Here is a 19,119-nt window from a genome sequence, read left to right on the forward strand (position 1 = left end):
ATGTCATACTTCATCTCCCAAGAAAAGGGTGAAAATCTGACATTACTGGAACTGGCATAATTCTGTAATCATTAATACTGGCAGGCATTAGGTACAATTTAAAAACACCAATTGTGATTGCTAGCATGCTTTTTTTGGAAACCATACATAATCTTTAGGCTACTAGATCAGCCATGTAAATAAAGACATAACTGAATCACACATTCCTGTGGATTATTTTATTTTTTTACTATGCATGCAGGCAGGCAACAAAGCCCCTAATTCCACTAGCCCAGAGGTGCTCAAACCCAATCCTCAAGAGCTACCAACAGTTCATGTTTTCAGGATTTGTCTGTAGAAACAGGTGGGATAATTACTGACCCGGCAGGTAGAATAAGTCACCTATGTATGATTAAAGAAATCCTGAAAACATGAACTGTTGGTAGCTCTTGAGGACTGAGTTCGGGCATCTCTGCATTAGTCCTTTACCCGTTCCTCTTCTGGGTCTGATGTACAGATATGCATGGTTTACATGCATACAGATATATCTCCATTGGCATCGCCATGATATTATAAAACGTGTATCAATATGTGTTATATGGCTTTATGGTGTTTGTAACAGTGTTTTTCAGTCGCCCTGTATAAAATTTGCCATTCTCTTCTCTTATTAAATACATTTCCCTTTCACTAAACACTTTGGTTTTGTTGCCTCTATAAACAATTATAGATAAGGTGTGTAAACTGGAAGTTAAAAACGTAGGATACCATAACTGTTACAGTTCGGCCAAAGTAAAAAAAAAAAATAACCCATCGTGGAACTATGAAGCACATTACAAGGTCTCCGACATGTCCTGTAACAGTGTTGCTATAGATGTACATATAACAGCTCGCTGTTCTGGCCGTTTGGGTTCAAGAAGGGCGGAAGCGTGATGACGTCAGTGGATGGGCGTGGCTCTAGGGTACGTGCCGTGTGACGTGCGGCTGGTGACGGAGGCGGAAGTGCTGGGCATATTGCTGCTGTTGAGTATATTGTCTACATGGAGGTGAGATTCCCGGGGATATAGGAGATATTATTGAGCTGTGTACCTCAGCTGGAGGCGCAGCACGGGGGAGTTACGTGTTTCCAGGCTTATATTGTTCATCTATGTGGAAGAATAACACTACTGCCATGTACTTGTCTCCTGCTCACTAGTAACACTTGAGTTTTTTGTGTACAGGGTAAACGTGACTGGTGTGATGTGCTTCAGTATTCTGCTGGGACATATTATATATATATATATATATATATATATATATATATATATATATATATATAATTTCGTGTGATGGATGCTGTTTATTTAGGTTTTATTCCATGTAATTGTTACATTCATTTTTTTTGTGTGTGTTTGTAATGGGTATGTTTATACTGATGATTGCTTATGTGTTGAAATGTTTTTAGTTGGTGTGTACATTTTCTTTTTTTCCCCCAGAAAATAGCACTTTGGAAAACTTGATATATTGCTTCTGTTAATCATTGAGGGGTCTAAGCATCAACAAGATGTAGTGCTCCTAAATATGCATTGCTGCAAACCAGGGTGATGCATATATATATGCTCCATGCTGGGGCTACTATGGACCCCCGGTGAAGTGACGTCTATGCTGCACTCTTTTTTACCAATTTACTAATACGCTCAGCATTTCCACTGTACTGGATTCTGTGAAGTCAGAGAGTCTTAAGCAGAATCTCATAGGAAAAGACAGGTAACCTGAGATGACGTTACCTGTCTGCACAATGCAAAGCTTTATGCATTGCAGAACATCGGACTCTCCATAGTAATCTATGGGGACTGCGATGCTGAATGGTATTTGCTTAAATGGAGATTTCTGTGAAATCTCCTCCGATAGGCAGTTAATGCATGGCAAGCATACGGAAAGAGCAGTTTTAAGTGTTAAAAAAGTTGATGGATAGACTCCTTAGTTTTTAGTTAAAGCTTATTTTGAGAAAGCAACCATGACAAGATTTTGTTTGTCAGAATCTGATTTGTTTAAGGGGAAATTAGTGTGTTAACTGAGTAACAAATCATTATTTTATAAAGAATTGTGACCAAACCAGTTGTCGACATTGGCGGATGTACAATTGTATGTCATATTGCCACTTCTACTGCTTCTAAATTTCCAGTTCAACTTGAATATTCTTTTCAGATGTCTGCACAGGACTTATGTGAATTAAACACAAAGTAGAATAACAATACATTAAATTCATTTTAATATTTAAATCTCCATTTTCTTTACAGATACATTGTGTTTGAATATTAAAAAAATATGTTGCAGATAATTAATAAAGAAAAAAGAATGAGGCCAATTCTTTGTATAAATGAGTGGTTATTTTCCTCACTTTTAGAACCATATATACCTTGTGCATATGCATGAAACAAATTCTATGTATGGAGGATATTGCGCATTCACAATGTGGATATCGGCAAACTACTTATAGGGCTATCCTTATATAGAGATAAAATATGCCCAGTTTGTATATGTATATCTATGCTAATACCATCATTTGCTATGTAATAGATATTGGGTGCCAGACTAAATGACTTAATATAGATGTTATATAATATAACACACTGCACTATAGCAGAATCACATATGTGGAATAATTTAAAGATGAAAGAGAGGAGAAATTGGACATTTTTATATATACATGTTTGATTTACCATTAGTAAAACAACAAAAAACTCTCTCCCATTATTGGACCTACTACAGAGTTGAAAATATATATATATATATAAAGTGAAAAGACAAACAGGCGCTTAGTGAACAATCAGAAATATCACGTGACCGTGTGATTAATAATTAATATATCACATACAGTAGGCAGCTCCGCTATAACATCAGATTGCAGATGTAATACCTAAATAGAAACGACACAAAAAGAGAAGCGCCAAACATAGTGTGATAACATCAAAAAAATTAGTCACATCCAGACATTCCAGAGTTAAGAGAATATAATGATTCGTATATCAGAGGTTAATTTCCTCAAAATTTCAACACCTGATTTCAATAAGTTCCTCCACCTCAATAATAAGTGGCATTTAGACTCCAAATAATAGATAAAATAAGTATAGTGCGTGCATAGTAGAAACAACCAATTCAGAGGATAGTACAATGATTAGCCTCTCAAGGGTATGATTCCCCAGGATTACAATAGCTGCTTAAACGTAAATTACACAGCAAGACTCAATATAAATAGAGGCAATAGTAAGCGCATAGAAGACAGGCTTATTAAAGGATATAATCCATTTTAATTACAGCCTAAATCCATAAAAAACAATAAAATGCGGCTTTTGAAATAGCCCCTTTTATATAAATGTATTAATCTACCTCTTTTTGTCTTTTTTTGTCTCCCCTTTTCTATGTTCTGCATTTTTTTACCTCATGTGAGGTTATGTATATACATCCTAGGATGTTTGGCGTAAATATGTGAACTTTAATTGTCTAGTTTTTGCTGTTAGACCCTATATTCTATTTATCTGATTGGGTTGCTCATTGTTATTAATTACGGTATTGTTCGATTAATGTATGTACTGTTAAGATATTTACCTTGGGTGATTATTGGGGGGTTTGTTATTGGGGAAGTAGGATATATTGTATATCTCTGCTAATTGTCCCTAGCTCGTATTGGGCTTTATTACATATTTAGTAGCTTGTGGCTTATTGGCCTTGATTGGGTTGCTATATTTTTTTACTCTATTTTGAAGGGTTCTTTATTGGTGTATGTACCGCCCAGCTAATTGACTCCTTTACTTTTGGGCGGAGATATACAATTTTACTGCTGACTGTTTGTCTAGTAATTTATCGTTAGTGTAGTGTGTATGTATTAGTGTTCTGTACTACAGTATATTCCTGCTGGGCTTGTCATTTGACATCTGTCCCGGAGCTTATAGCGGAGGTGATGTCGTCTTCCGTAAACAGGAAGTGATGCGGATAGTCGTTGTGGGCGGAAGTACGACTATGGAACTTTTGCCCATACCTGATGTCATGCGATTTCCGGTGAGACGGACACAGATTGTATGCGAGCGCTAATGTGGACTATAAAAGGATGAACTGTCCACCTTTGAACATATACCCTTTTGATAAAGTCTCGTTTGAGACAAAACGCGTCAGTGGTTTTAAGGGGGGCCTGTACTGTGGTGGAAGCAGAGGCGAGGAGGTTCCTGTTGCCAGCTCCAGAGAGTCATTCTGAGAGGACCCCTGCAAGCGTTTTCTATACAGATAAGCTTGTTTTAATGTACCCGATGTACGGGCATTTTATTGTTTTTTATGGATTTAGGCTGTAATTAAAATAATGGATTATATCCTTTAATAAGCCTGTCTTCTATGCGTTTACTATTGACTCTATGTATATTGAGTCTTGCTGTGTAATTTACGTTTAAGCAGCTATTGTAATCCTGGGGAATCATACCCTTGAGAGGCTAATCATTGTGCTATCCTCTGAATTGGTTGTTTCTACTATGCACGCACTATACTTATTTTATCTATTATTTGGAGTCTAAATGCCACTTATTATTGAGGAGGTGGAACTTATTGAAATCAGGTGTTGAAATTTTGAGGAAATTAACCTCTGATATACGAATCATTATATTCTCTTAACTCTGGAATGTCTGGATGTGACTAATTTTTTTGATGTTATCACACTATGTTTGGCGCTTCTCTTTTTGTGTCGTGTGTGTGTGTGTGTATATATATATATATATATATATATATATATATATATATATATATATATATATATATATATATTTTATTTTTTTTTCAGTAGGGCACTCAAAATACATTGTCAATAATCCAGTCAATCTATACAACAACTATTTACAGAGCAGGGGAAGGTGCGCAGTGTTCCCCAATTGAGTAAGAGAAATCTTCTTTTCTTAGTTACCTCAGGTGTAATTGAAGTAGATCTTTACAAATTAGAACCATAAATTAAAGAACCTTGTAAAAGAGTATCCTCCTTGAGCAAAGGTCTTTAAAATCTCAGCTCGTAATTCAATATCCATATATAATATGCAATAACGTCTCAGCCTTCCTAATTGTCCCATTGGAATATTGTTCACCCATGGTTTGTAGCTGCCACAATTGTAGTGTAGATAAATTAATGGAGTCTACTGGTTTGTTGTAATTAGTGGAGATGATATCTTTGAGCAATGTATTTTTCTGTGCCACACATTCTGCGTTTTATTAGTAAACGTTTTTTTTTTTTATGTTTAGTGTGGGGGAATTTTATAGTGTCTGAGTCAATTTATGTTGATTTCATATACATAATATCAGATAGTAAATACTTATTGTCTTACAAATGTGTCATATGGGCAAAAATTTGAATTCCATGGGATTTGTTTTCATGGAATATGACAATTTTTTTTGTTTTTTGTTTTTTTGTTTGTTTTTAAATAAAAGTAACTTCTTGATAGAAATTAATATGGGTCTGTATATTTTTTGTACAATACATAATAATGGTCAGTGCTTCTCCTTAGGACACTGGTCAGGATGGAGTTGCATCACCTGCTACTTCAGGAGCAGGCAAGTCTAAGGTAAACACATTTTTGTTTGTTTTGTCAATTGTTTCAAAAAGTTTAACAGAGCTTTGGATTTTGTGTTGTTTCTGTATACACTCAATATCATGGAAACTGGCTGGTTGTCTTTAATGGAATGTGTACAGCTTTTCTATGCACCACTATCATCACTGTGAGTAACCACATTCCTTTTCATATGATTGTATTTTAATTGTTGTGCTGCAGTCATCTGTCTACTAACAATCCTTAATTTTCTAGACATAGGTGTAGCAAATTGACATTTATCGCATCACATGCCATTGAAATGAATAGGTTATGATGTATTAAATGTCAGTTTAAAGTTTGCTAATCCTGTATTGTGTATTTAATAATTTTACTTTCATGCTGCAATGTTTTTGGAAACATCAGTTTTGTTTTTAAACCACTTTTTTTTTTTTTTTAATGAAACATTAAGTACATAATACATAGGTACAATATACATTGCATATTGCTGAAATGTTTAATAATCATATTAGTAGTTAAATTTCTTAACACTATTGAAAACATCTTTCAGATATGTTACTACAAGTTTGTGAAAACTATTTCCAAGGGAAAAATAAACATTCACAATGCATAACAGCAAACAATGTTAAGCATGTTATCCTGATTATTTTGAATGTATATTTTCTTTAATAAGCCAAATGTTTAAACTCATATAGACCTTATTTCTAGCTTGCTTAGAGATAAAAACTGCAATGTTTAGGAGTCGCTCACCCTTTCAGTAGAAATTCTACACAATGCAAGTGTCATAGAAGTATTTGGTGGATATTGTGCACATAAACGTGAAAATAGACCAAAACCTGTACTTTTATGAGTACAAGGAGAACATCAACAAAACCCCCATATTTTAAAACTCTTTTGCATCTGTTTTTCCTTTTGTAGTGAAGCTTACAGCCATCTATATGAAATACATGGAAACGTTTCTTCTGGAATAGCGTTAGAGATGGAGGACCGTTCTGGATTCTCCTCCGGGGCATGCTTTTTCTTACGGAAGTAGATAGAGATAGTTTAAGGGTTTTTTTTTGCCATCTTTTGAGATTCTGGTACCCCAAGGTAAAATGCTAAATATTGCCCATTCCGGGGAGAGAGGGAGATAATTAACTAGATGTTCATTGACAAATCTGCAGACTATGGTCCAGAAGTGTTTGATCTGCTGGCAGCCCCATAAACATTGGGTACGATCCACCACCATGGAGTATCCACGATTTCCGATTTCATTCGCCAGTCCAATTGTAAATCTGTGGTGCGGGGGATAAGTAAGCCCTGTGATAAATGTTTAGAAATGTTTCCACATATGTCACTGCTGGGAGAATTGATTCTGCTAATTATCAAAGTTAAAAACAAAATCTATGGACAACATTAGGAAAGACTTCCTGTATTGTGACATTCCCAATTCTTTGTCAGTCAAATTGCTAATGCATGAAATTGTAAATGGAGCAAAATGAATTTGTGTTTGTAGCTTATTAGATGAAACTGTGCAGGGCATTGTGAAAGTATCTTTGTCACACTGCTGGCATAATGTTGGGCCAAAAAAAGGCCAGGCTAAATGGCCTAATGGTTTAGTGTGTGTCCTGTGCCTGTGGGAATGTCAAGGGTTTCTTAGCTAATATATATAATTTTTGTCCAATAGACTTAATTCCTGTATTCCACCAAAGAATAAAAGGGTAGGCTGCCACTACCATCTTTAGAATTTGGGCTTCTTAAAAGAGGAGGGTGTGTAGTTATATTGGGGTTAAGCTTGTATCAGTGTCTAAAAACGTGCTAAACCTTTCTCTTGGTCTGTAAGAGAGTGTTATGGAGGTTCTGTGTGGGTACTCCATGATCATGTAAGTGAAAAAAGGCAATTTAAACTCATTTGGGGTAAAAAAAAAAAATGTTTTAAAGTTGTATTAGCATGAGTATGTTTGCTGTGCAGCCAGTCTCTAAGGTAACTCAGCTATGCTGCTTGATTCTTACAATGCTACGTTCCTCCATCTGATTTGGCTGAAGCCTTATAACTTATTCTAGGTTTTTGGTTTTTTTTCTCCCCGCAAATAAACTTAAGAAATATAGAGACTATGCTTGAGATGCCCTCAAGCGCTGGTTGGCAAACTTTAGCCCAGAGGGTGAGACTCCACTTAGCAGCCTATTAGGAACATTTTAAAGGAAAGAAAAAAATGCAGGAAGCCCAGTGACCCAGCCCAAAGTTGCCCACTATGGGACGGTGCTGGAGGCAGATGCTGCCCTGCCCCCAGCCCAGCCCCTGAATTTTCACATGTGTTAATACTATTGGTAATATTTTGAGGGGGGTGTTAGTAATCTAGGCAAATAATTTTAACAAGATTCACCCTAATCAGCAAGGAAGTGATAGGTGTATCACAGAAAAATCTTATCAGGCCAGTAAACGCTTTGCCAAAGACAGTCAAGTATTTCATTAAGATATGGCCATGAAATCGTACTAAAAGCTTGCACGTCTAGGTTAAGGCAAATGTTGGCTTATGCAGTTTGTAAAGATGATGCTACTGCTGCAATTGCCATGAAGATGCCCCTCACCGAGTGACAACCGCATTCAAAAACTAACAGGTGTGCTGAAAGAGAGGGAGGATGGTCCGAAGCTCTCTGGCCATGATTTTAGCCAATATTTTGAAGTCCAAGTTAAGAATGGTGATTGGACGATATGATGTTGATATGGGATTTTTACCTATCGTAAGTTTAAAATGGTATATGCTTTGTTAAAATCTGGGTGACGCTGTCTCAGGCTGTGAATTATTTAGTAAAAGTTTGAGCAGTGTGGGAATAATTTCTTGTTGTAAACTTTTATAATATTTAGATGTAAGACAATACAGATAGATTTATTTATTTGCATGCCTGAAATAGCTAATTCCCGAGATGTTCTCTATCTGCCTCAAGCATGTGAGTGTTCATATTGATTGCTACAGTGTGATTTTTGTGTTTCACAACTTTTGTCATATGGACCAGGAGTTTTCTGGCATGGTTTTCCCACCTGTAAAATTTATTTTTGATATAATCTAATTTAGTTTTGTGTTTGGGATAGCTGTCCTCTAGCAGACATGCATGAGTATATTTTTCCAAAGACTCCTTTATTGGGTTAGAAGTGTACACATTATAACCGCTCGAGATATCCTGTTTCAGGGTTCTATATTTATCCTCTTCTCTTTATTATGATTAAATACATAATTTATATTATGGCCGGGGTAACAGCTTTTGATCCAAAAGGGAATTTTGCTGTCCCAATGCTCTATATTGTTGTCCAAGTATTATGTCCATTTGTTCTTGCTGTACTGTTGGAAATGCTTGGATCAGGGTCGGTAAGAGGGAAATCTCCAGAGACAAACATGTACAACAGTCAAGGGCATTCAAATTTCAACAAATGTTAGGGCATGAACTGATATTAGGATGTTATCTATTCTTCTTCTTTTTTTTTTTTGTATATGTTTGCTATTTTCTATACCACTTCTCATGGAAAACTAATAAGCTTCTTTGGAATTTAGTATCATCTCTATCCAGGTGATACACAAATTTATCCTATCCTGATCTCTCATCATCTGTGTTGTCTCACATGACTGTCTTTCTGCCGTTTCATCTTGGATGTCCTCTCGCCAACTCAAACTCAAGCTTTCAAAAACAGAAATAATATTCCCACCCAACAATAGAAACTTCCTGCCCGACATCTCTATTTCTGTTGACAACATGACCATAAATCCCACCCCGCAAGCTCGCTGCCTAGGTATAATCCTTGCCTCACAAATATCCTTTGTTCCCCACATTGACTTTATATTTAAATCATGCTGCATACATCTAAAAATCATTTCCTGAATACTTGCATAGCTCACACAAGACATTGAAAAATCTTTAGTTCATGCACTCATCATCTCCTGCATTGACCATTGCAATTCCCTCCTTACTGGTGGTATTCCCAAAATCGGACTCTAGCCCCTACAATCTATTTTGCACACAGCGGCTTCATTGATTTTCCTTGCAAATCATTCTTCCTCTGCTGAGCCACTCTGTCAGTCTCTACATTGGTTGCCTGTTTTTCAACGAATCCAATATAAAATTCTTCTAACATACAAGGCCATCAACAAAATTGCACCAACATACATTTCCTCACTTGTCTCAAAATATCTCCCACCTCGACACCATCCTTCTGCACAAGATCTACGTCTCTCTTCCACTCTCATCTCATACTTCTATTCTCGGTTACAGGACTTTTTTTGGGCTGCACCCACTTTGTGGATTTCATTCTCTCACACAATAAGACTTTCCTCTAGTCTTCAAACCTTTTAAGCGTTCTTTGAAAACTCCCCTCTTCAGGGAAGCTTATAATATTACTCTTACACCCTCTTAATCTCCCTAGGTTACCCTATTACCACCCTCTACACAGCTAACACAAAACAATAACCCTCTCGCCAACAAAGTTGTGTGACTGAACATACAGCCCACTAATTACTTTTAACCTTTTGTGTTCTAACTGGACAAATATGCAATATGATGTAGCACTTACCCTTGTGTATCAAACCATTGTCCCATAGATTGTAAGCTTACTAGCAGGGCCCTCTTACCTCTCTGTATGTATTACCCAGTATTGTTTTATTACTGTTCATTGCCAGTTGTAAAGTGATATGGTATCTGCTGGCACTATATAAATAAATGTTGATGCTGAGCTTATCATCTATTGGCAAAACACATTTTAATATGGTGGAAGATCCACGTTAATGTACGCAATCTACACCTAATCTCGGCAGGGAATTGCTTCACAAGTTGCCTTCAGCGCATTTTTGTAAATATGTAGGTTGTTATCCCTGCAGTTGTCGGTAACATTGTTTTGGTAATTAAATTTAATGTGTCATTGGTGTTTTACAGCTGGATTCGCTGCCTAAAGAAGATCTCATCAAATTTGCTAAAAAGCAGTTGATGCTTATTCAGAAAGTAAAATCAAGGTGTACAGGTATAAATGCAGTGTTCCATGTAGCATACTGAATGAAATGAAAACAGTAATTGTTTGCATATTCTTGATATGTTTAGACATACTTTAATCTCTCTACAACTGTCAGGTTTTAGTCTTGGGTTCATAGGGTGACAAACCCTCTATCTTATGATGATTCTAGTTTATGTGTATATCCCACTCACTAAAAATATTTTGGGGCATTTAGGTTATTGTTCCATGTTTCACATATTAATGCCCTATGTTTTGTGTGATTGGTTGCAAAGTCTCTTGTATAAAACAGTACTCTGTACATACTGCAAATTAGTGGATTTATACACAGGAGCATTGTCAGAGATGTCACAGCAAGCATAACATGTATACAATGCTTTATTATTTTTTATCCTAGAAACATTCTTCGCAATGTAGCGTCTGCTATATAGCATTATGCAGCAGAGAGGAATGAAATACATTTAATTAAATATAACTTTAAAAAAAAAATTGCAGGGGAAAGTCAGCTTGTGACTGAACATTGTATTTAAAGTGGATGCACAACCCTTCCCTAATATAACGTAGTGAGCTACGCTCATCCTGCATCCTGGGGAGTTGCAAGTACTACAATAAGTATATAGCTCATCAGTAGAGCGGTGTTGACGTAGTTTTGAAGACGTGTGACTGGATTAAGCTCTTCAGCATGTGCCAGCTCTGCTACAGGCACCAGGAGGGACTTTCCTGCTTGCCATACAGGGAAGACCTTTTTTATTGTCGTAAATCACTCTGGTTTTCTGTAAAAAGTTACATGATGGTGATTTATTTTGCTTTTCTTTAAGCTGCTTTTGAGGGTTTTCAGTTTCCCAAGTGTCATGTAACTACCATGGCAACAGTTGTGTAGTGAGCAGAGAGGTTTGAGAATACCCTTCTTAACAGCATGCTCATTGTCCGGACAATCGGCCGTCCTGTACATGGAGGGAGGAATCAGGCGATTCTCTTCTCAGTAGCAAGCTTGAGTGCTGAAACTCAAATGTGTTCTTGCTGAGAGACTTTACAGCATTCTAAATCTCACACAGAGAGAGCTTTTGCAATGGGTAGGTGGAATTGTAGGAGGACATTGTAGATTTTTGTAAAACAGGTACAATAATTTGCTTTAAATAAATAATAAAAATGTATAGAGTATGTGTGACTGCAGCTTTAAAGTCGGGTTATCCTCAAATAGGTAACCCCTTTAAATGTTATACACTTGCTTATATGTAAAAGGTAAAGTTTGTCTTTTAGAACAAGTAATTTAGCTTTGCATTTTTTTCATCCCCCTCCCCCCCCCCCCCAATTCCTTGTACATACGGTTAACCGCAATATTTTTAAATTATAGAAACATTTAAATATTTAGAATTTTATGAGAATAGTAGTTTAGTTTAGTTTTTTATCTGTGATTTTCCCTTCTACTTGCATTGTCTTTAAGAATACAGTTTACACCATGCAAAGAGTTGATGAATCCTTTATTTCTTCATCTGCTTTGATTCTGTAAGGTTTTCACTCACTGCTTAAATATTTATATTTTTTCAGATTTAGAGAAAGAAATCGAAACCTTGAAATCAAGACCAATTACCAGAGAGACAGATGACGTAGTACAGGTAATATATCATTTGTTGTAAGCTGTTCATACAGCGCTGCTGAAATCTTGTTGCACCTTATAAGTAAACGATGATAATATCATAAGTATATTACGGTAGATCAAACAGTCATTTTTTTTATTTGTTCTAGCTATTATATTCAACCTGCCTTTTTAGTAATAACCATTTTATCAGGACACTTCTTCGGACACCGTAAACTAGGAATTTTGACCTACTTATTTAAGACTAATCTTGCTTTAAAAGTAACCGTGTGTAAACCATTCGTAAAGTGATATCCTGGAAAACTAAGCTCAGGTTCACAATGCTGATGTCATCTTGTGGTGCTGAATAGAAACCATAATATGTTTCTCTCTCTTTTAGGCGCTCACTGAAAGACTGGACGCTGTTCTTTTAGAAAAGGCAGAAACTCAACAGCAGTTGGTCTCTCTGAAGAAAGAGTATGCTAAAACAAAAGAAGATGCTCAGGTAATCCACTGCTTTCTTCATCTAAATAAATAGTATATTTCAGGTATTTCAATTAAATATCGACTAAATATATACATCATGTACTTTTTACTTCTCTGCAGATACCATTTTTAGGGGTGGGAGGCCTGTGTTACTGAGCAGACACAGTGTGATGAACAGCCATGCAGTCTTGCTGTGCTGAAATACACTGTCTGGAGTGGTGAATTAATATAACTGGCAGTGTTGTGTGTTGGTTGTGGCGTTAGATTTCTGCAATGGAGTGGGGTGGTAATACTCTAGTTTAATAGAGTGAGCTACAGTGGATTGTCATGTTTTATATATTTTAATCAAATAGATTTTTTGTGTGTCAGTTGGTAAACATTTTCCCTTTCTTGAAAGGACCACTAAACCTAAAATACAAGCTGCCGTTCGCATTCGCAAATATTCTTATAAAAAAATCTCCATACCTTAACAGATCTGGAGGTGTTTGGCATTTTGTTTTCATTACATTTTCTGGGCAGTTGTTAACAAGCTATTGTTTTTGTCTGTTAATTTCTGACAAACATGGTTAATATTCTGTCTATATCCTTCAAAGGTGATACTGACAGGAAGTCTTGAAAATGTTCCCCGCGTTCTGATAAGTTCTTGAAATGTTTGCATATTTATAAATGTTATTAGTAGACCTGTTTTATAAGCCACCTTTAGGTTTATTGGGTCTCTTACCATGAGTGCTGCTCTAGTGGGAACACTGTACCAAGTCTCTGATATGTAGTAGTACAAGCGCAGTAGTGAGTGCAAATCCTGTATCCAATTTTCACTTTCATTCATACATTTATGACTTCGTGCTGTCCTTTTTCACAAAGGTGAGCTTCAGTTTTGTCAGATTCCATTTAAAAATGAGTGAATACAACAGACTCCACATAAGTTGTTTAGGATGGCATCTTAATGCACACACTATTCGTTTATTGCTTTTGTATTTTTAAACTTTAAAATATGGTAAGACTCTACCTCTTAATAACTGGAATAGATAACCCTCTTATATATAAAATGGAGCAATATTAAGTAGTGGCTATTATTCACACAAATGCGCAATACATATGAGTAAGTAGCTCAATCTCAAAACAATTTGGTGGATATTCCCCTAAGCCTTTGTGTGCTTGACTTTAGGGAGTATAATAGTTAGTGTTTCTTTTGTACCACTCTTTTAGAGCACTAGATCTAATTGTGTAAAGTGCTTCGATAATGCTCTGTGGAAATTGGTATGTATTTCTAATAATTGGGATTCTTGAGTGGATTGATGCACTACTGCTGTACTTAACACTTCCCGAAATTTGTTACCAAGAGGGGTAGTGATGATCGATTCATTAACCAAATTTAAACTTTGAATTGTTGAATTGATCCCTTTCTTACAAAAAATGGCATTTCTATCTATAATTATTATGAGGCATTACTGGGATGATTGATCCATAGAATTACATCCAGTTACCATTTATGGAGCCCGGAAGGATTTCTTACCCCTACTGTGAGGGCAAATTGGCAGCTGCTTTGCTGGGGTTCTGTTTTGACTTTTTCTGGCTCAACATTGGTAGAACATATAAGAATATGTTGAACCTAATGTTCATTTTTTCCAACTTTTCATGCTATATATAATCAAAATAAAAAGTTCATGTGATCACACTTTGTGTTTTATATTTTGTAGGATGCTGCCAATAAAGCTGCTGAACTACAACAACATTTGGAGCATTCAAGTAATGATTTTGTAAAGGAAATTGAAGTATTAAAGAATGAACTGGTGCAGACTGGGGACAATCATAAAGAAGATGTGGATACTTTAAAACGAGAACTGCAAGATGCACTCCTGAAACAGAAAGAGCTGACTGATAGACTGGGCTTGCAGGAAAACCAAGCTACATTAATGAAAAAACTGGAGGAACAGCTGCAGCTTATCCCACAAGGCTATGAAGACAAGATATCTAGTTTACAGGAAGAATTACAAGCTGCCGCTGAAGAGAAAAAACGCAAAATAGCGAAGTACAAGGATGCTCAGGCAGCTTCAGATCAGTACTGTTGTGAGATCCAAGATCTTCAGGACAAAATTCTGAAAATACAGAATATGCACAAAGATGACGAATTAAGTCTACAGCATCAGTTTGAAAATTCCATGAAAGAGTGGGAACAAGAGAAAAAGGTATTGCAAGACTTAATAAACCGGTATGTGGAAAAAGAGAATAGGTGGCATGAGGAAATCAATGCAAATAATGAGAAGAATGGGGAAGAAATTGAACTTCTCCGAAAACAGTTGACAGAAAACTGTAGTGTGCATGATGCACAAAACAGCTCACTTCAAAGGGATGATGGTAAAGTCCAACAATTAAAAAGTCTTGTGACGGAGTTGGAGTCTCAGCAAAGCCTGTTAAAAGATGAACTAACCTATATAAACCATTTGAAGATCAATCTCGAAAAAGAGGTTCAACATCTAAAAAGTGACTATTTCCATGAACGAGAGGAATTAGAATTTAAGATAAATGAACTTCAGCTTGCCATAGAAGAATATAATGGTCTTATAGAAAAACTAAAGACAGAGCTTCAATGTTCGAAAATAGACTATGAACAGCTGGCACAACAAAAAAGTGATGATATTCAAGCTATTAAAGATCAGCACAAGAAAGAAATGTTTGAGCTGAAACAAGTCATGGCATCACACTTTGAAAATGAGAGATTGTCTTCTGTGCACGAAATACAACTTTTAAAAGAGCAGTGTAACAAACTTCATCAAGAAAAAGAGGAAGCTGTGAACAGTTATGAGAGTTTGCGGGAAACATTTGTTAGCCTTCAGGTGGAACTTGGAGAGTCTGCTGGCAAGATCAGCCGGGAATTTGAAGTGATGAAGCAGCAGCAGGCCACAGATGTCCATGAACTGCAGCTAAAACTACGCACTGCATACAAGAACAAGAATGACCTTCATGAAACTGTGAATCAGCTCCAAGGTGAAATCGAATTGTTGTCCTCCAAACAAAGTGAATGTGAAGAATTTCAACTTAGGATTGTTCAGTTGCAACAGAAGAATGAAGAATTTATGGCATCTTTGCATCAGAAAGAGGAGCAGATAAAGGATCTGCATTTGCAAGTGAGTGAAAATGCCACTGAGATATCTTCTACTGTCAACGAGGAGATCCAGAAGCTGCAAGAAATGTGCAAAACTGAGCAAGCCAAGGCACTGATGTTACAGGAAAAAGCCGACAGCCTGGCTCTGCATAATGCACAATTGAAGCAAACTGTTGAAGGACTGACACAAACGCTCCAAGAATCTACGGTACCATTCAAACAGAGCGATTATGAAGATCTTCAACATCAGATTGCTCAATTGCAGCTAAAAAATGAAGATTTTATCATATTTCTACATGAAAAAGATGAGTTACTAAAAGATCTCCAGATTAAAATAGCAGAGACAGCCATGGAAAATGCTGTGATATCTTCTAGCATAGAATGTTCAAGTGAAGAACTTCAAAAATTACAGGAAATGCTGAAAAGTGAGCAGGCCAAGGCTTTTACTTTCCAACTAGAATGTCAAGGCCATGCTAAGCTTAATGTGCAGCTGGAGCAAACCGTGGAGTGCCTGACACACCAACTACAAGAATCTGTGAGCAGTAGGGACCAAAGCCTTGGGGAAATGAGAAGTCTCCAGCAACAAGTAGACATGCTTATTCTTGACAACCAGAAGCTACAGACAGACTCAAGAAAGTGGCAAGATGAAGTGTCAAGACTTGATGAAGAAAAGGATATAATTTCTAGAGATTTTGATAGGCTTATGTCTGAGCACAAGGGTTGTCTAGCTTTTAATGAGGAGCTAGGTGAATTAAGAATGGAATTACAACTGGTAGCAAAAGGTAAAGATGAAGTAACAGGTCTGCTTGAGCATAAAGAACGCCATTTAGAAGAATTAAAAATTCAGCTTTTTGTTCTCCTGGACATACTGGCAGTAGAGTGCACAAGCCAGGATATCATTACCGTGCTTCAAGATATTAATAAAGCTGTACTCCAGTTAAAAGAAGAAAAGCAAAATGTGATGTTACAGAGAGAAGAGACATCTGTGCAGTTTGAGGGGCTACAGGAAGAGTTTGAGATACAGGGCTCAGAACTAAGAGCTCTCTTGAGTGACTACTCTAAGGAAAAGGTGCTTTTGAAAGGAGAATTGGAGGAAACACTTAGAGACAAAGAAGCGCTGCAAAGAGACCTGCTAGAGATGAAAAATATACTTGAAAAATCAAAACTGGATAATCAAGACTTACTTTCTCATATCGAAAATGTAACTTCAGAACTGAATGTATTAAAGATAGAAAAAAAAAATGATATAGAATCTACCAAGCAAGCACAAGAAGATTTACAAATTGTGACGGAAAACAAGGAGTTGCCTATTGATGCTCTAACACTAGAACTTCATTCTGCTCAGGTGAGGCATTACTAACTTAAGCTTTGGTTACATGCATATTGTGTCATTTAAGTTGATGGGTTCAATGCATGTTTGAGGTGTGAGTGAAGTGCATAACAAATGAAAAAGCATGTTAAGCAGTTTCTCTGTGCTCTTAATTGCACATTTTTATAGGCATACATTCAGTTCAATTTTAACACCTCGTCATATGTGTCCATATACATTATTTGTTTTCCCTGAATGCAAATAGTAAAGTTGATATTAAGTGGGGAACAAATTGGTTAGGAGTACAAATCAATAAAATGAATATATGTGTATATGTATGTGTATTTATATGTGTGGCTGTGTGTGTAATATATATATATATATATATATAAAGTGTTAACCCGTGCATGATACTCATGCTTTCTAGTCAAATCAAGCTACTTAAGATCTTAAAAAGGTTCTTGTCATGTATTTGGGCCTAGCCCAGGCCTCCTCAGGGGAAGAGCGTTACTTCCCGACGCAAGCGCCCTTTTTAATGTGTGTTCATGAGGTAAAATTACCTCACGAAAATGAGTTTGAGCCCTCAACTCGTAAATTTAGCCTTTACTACCCCTCCCACGGGGGGAAGGGGGGATGATGGAAGTTAACTGACTTCACTATTCTAATTTTTTTGTCAAATATCAGTATACAAATTTCAGGTCAATTGGATGAGCCCTTTCTGAGAAAATAGTTTTTTCCACACACACACACACACACACACACACACACACACACACTAAGACACGCCGCTAGGCTTTTACTTTTATATATTAGACGTGTTAACCCGTGCATGATACTCATGCTTTCTAGTCAAATCAAGCTACTTAAGGTGTTAAAAAGGTTCTTGTCATGCATTTGGGCCTAGCCCAGGCCTCCTCAGGGGAAGAGCGTTACTTCCCGACGCAAGCGCCCCTTTTTTTAACGTGGTTTTGTCCACATTTCACCACCTCATCATTTATCTCCATCACCTCATCCTTCATCTTTATCGCCACATCTATCCAGATGTCTATTCAGACACAGGGATCTCTCTCAGCGGTCCTGAGTATCACACTCCTCTCGCTCTGTCACCCCTGGCATCCACCAACCACTCCCAACTGTCACTTCTCCTTCAAGAAATATATATATATTTTTTTAAAATCTTTATAAACACTTTTAACAATTAACAAATTAAAAACATCTTAGTAGACCAAATTTCAGCCCTTTCTGAGGTTTTTTTTCCACACACTAAGAATTTAGTAGGTCAGTGTATAACTTCGCCCAGCAGGTGGCGCTGGAGCTTGTTTTTTGTTTTTTTTTTTCCACACACGCCACTAGGCTTTTATATAGTAGATAATGCTAAGAATTTAGTAGGTCAGTGTATAACTCCGCACAGCAGGTGGCGCTGCATCTTGTTTTGTTTTTTTCCACACACAGACTAACACACGCCGCTAGGCTTATATATATTATATATTTGATGCCATTTTAAATAGGACCGGTTCGTATTTTAAATGTACTCATTGTTGTTCTTGTTTGTTTAGTGCCAGTTATATTACACAGCACTGTACAAAGAGTTTTTAGTTATTCATTTTTGTTAGAAGTCAGTTACCCTTCCAGGATATTTTTTGGACTGTGGGAGATGAAACCCACATAAGTTTGGGGAGAATATACAAACCTGCACAGATAAGGCAGATAAGTTGGAATGCAACCCATGACCCTCTGCACTGTGAGACAGCAATGTTAACCACTATGCCACCATGTAGCTCATATGTTCAGGTGATTGTGTCCAATATTTGGATGAATGCAGTCACCAACCTGTGTTCTGTACTAGGTTATAGTCACAGAGAAAAACACTCCCTGGTCTATTACTACTAACACCTTCCAGGAACCGTTCACATGTATTTTTAGTAGCTCTTCTGTATGAAGAAACATGATGAAAGCTTTAGTGCTTTATTAATGTTAACTAGCCTTCTGCTGCAGTACTTTCCTGTCATCTGACTTTTTTTCATGATGAGAACACACTGTTTATTGATTGCATCTACAAGGAAAAGAACGTGAGTGACATGTACATTTTGAACTTAGTCTTTCTACAAATATGCTTTTCAGTTTTTGCTCTGCCACTTA

The 19,119-nt window shown here is 36.7% G+C and overlaps 1 protein-coding gene across 2 annotated transcripts in view; it reads left to right on the plus strand.

Moving 5' to 3' along the window:
- Positions 1-963: 963 nt before the first annotated feature.
- GCC2 (GRIP and coiled-coil domain containing 2) overlaps positions 964-19,119 on the plus strand; it is a 61,510-nt gene continuing 43,354 nt past the window's right edge. For both annotated transcript variants that reach the window (XM_075200256.1, XM_075200258.1), the window contains exons 1-6: positions 964-1,022; positions 5,493-5,549; positions 10,434-10,518; positions 12,055-12,122; positions 12,483-12,587; positions 14,266-17,016. In XM_075200256.1, the coding sequence (XP_075056357.1) occupies positions 1,017-1,022; positions 5,493-5,549; positions 10,434-10,518; positions 12,055-12,122; positions 12,483-12,587; positions 14,266-17,016 (3,072 nt within the window). In that variant the 5' untranslated portion in view covers positions 964-1,016. The remainder of the gene's footprint in view (positions 1,023-5,492; positions 5,550-10,433; positions 10,519-12,054; positions 12,123-12,482; positions 12,588-14,265; positions 17,017-19,119) is intronic.

The sequence above is a fragment of the Mixophyes fleayi genome, chromosome 2 (genome assembly GCF_038048845.1).
Source record: "Mixophyes fleayi isolate aMixFle1 chromosome 2, aMixFle1.hap1, whole genome shotgun sequence".
NCBI classification, from domain to species: Eukaryota; Metazoa; Chordata; class Amphibia; order Anura; family Limnodynastidae; genus Mixophyes; species Mixophyes fleayi.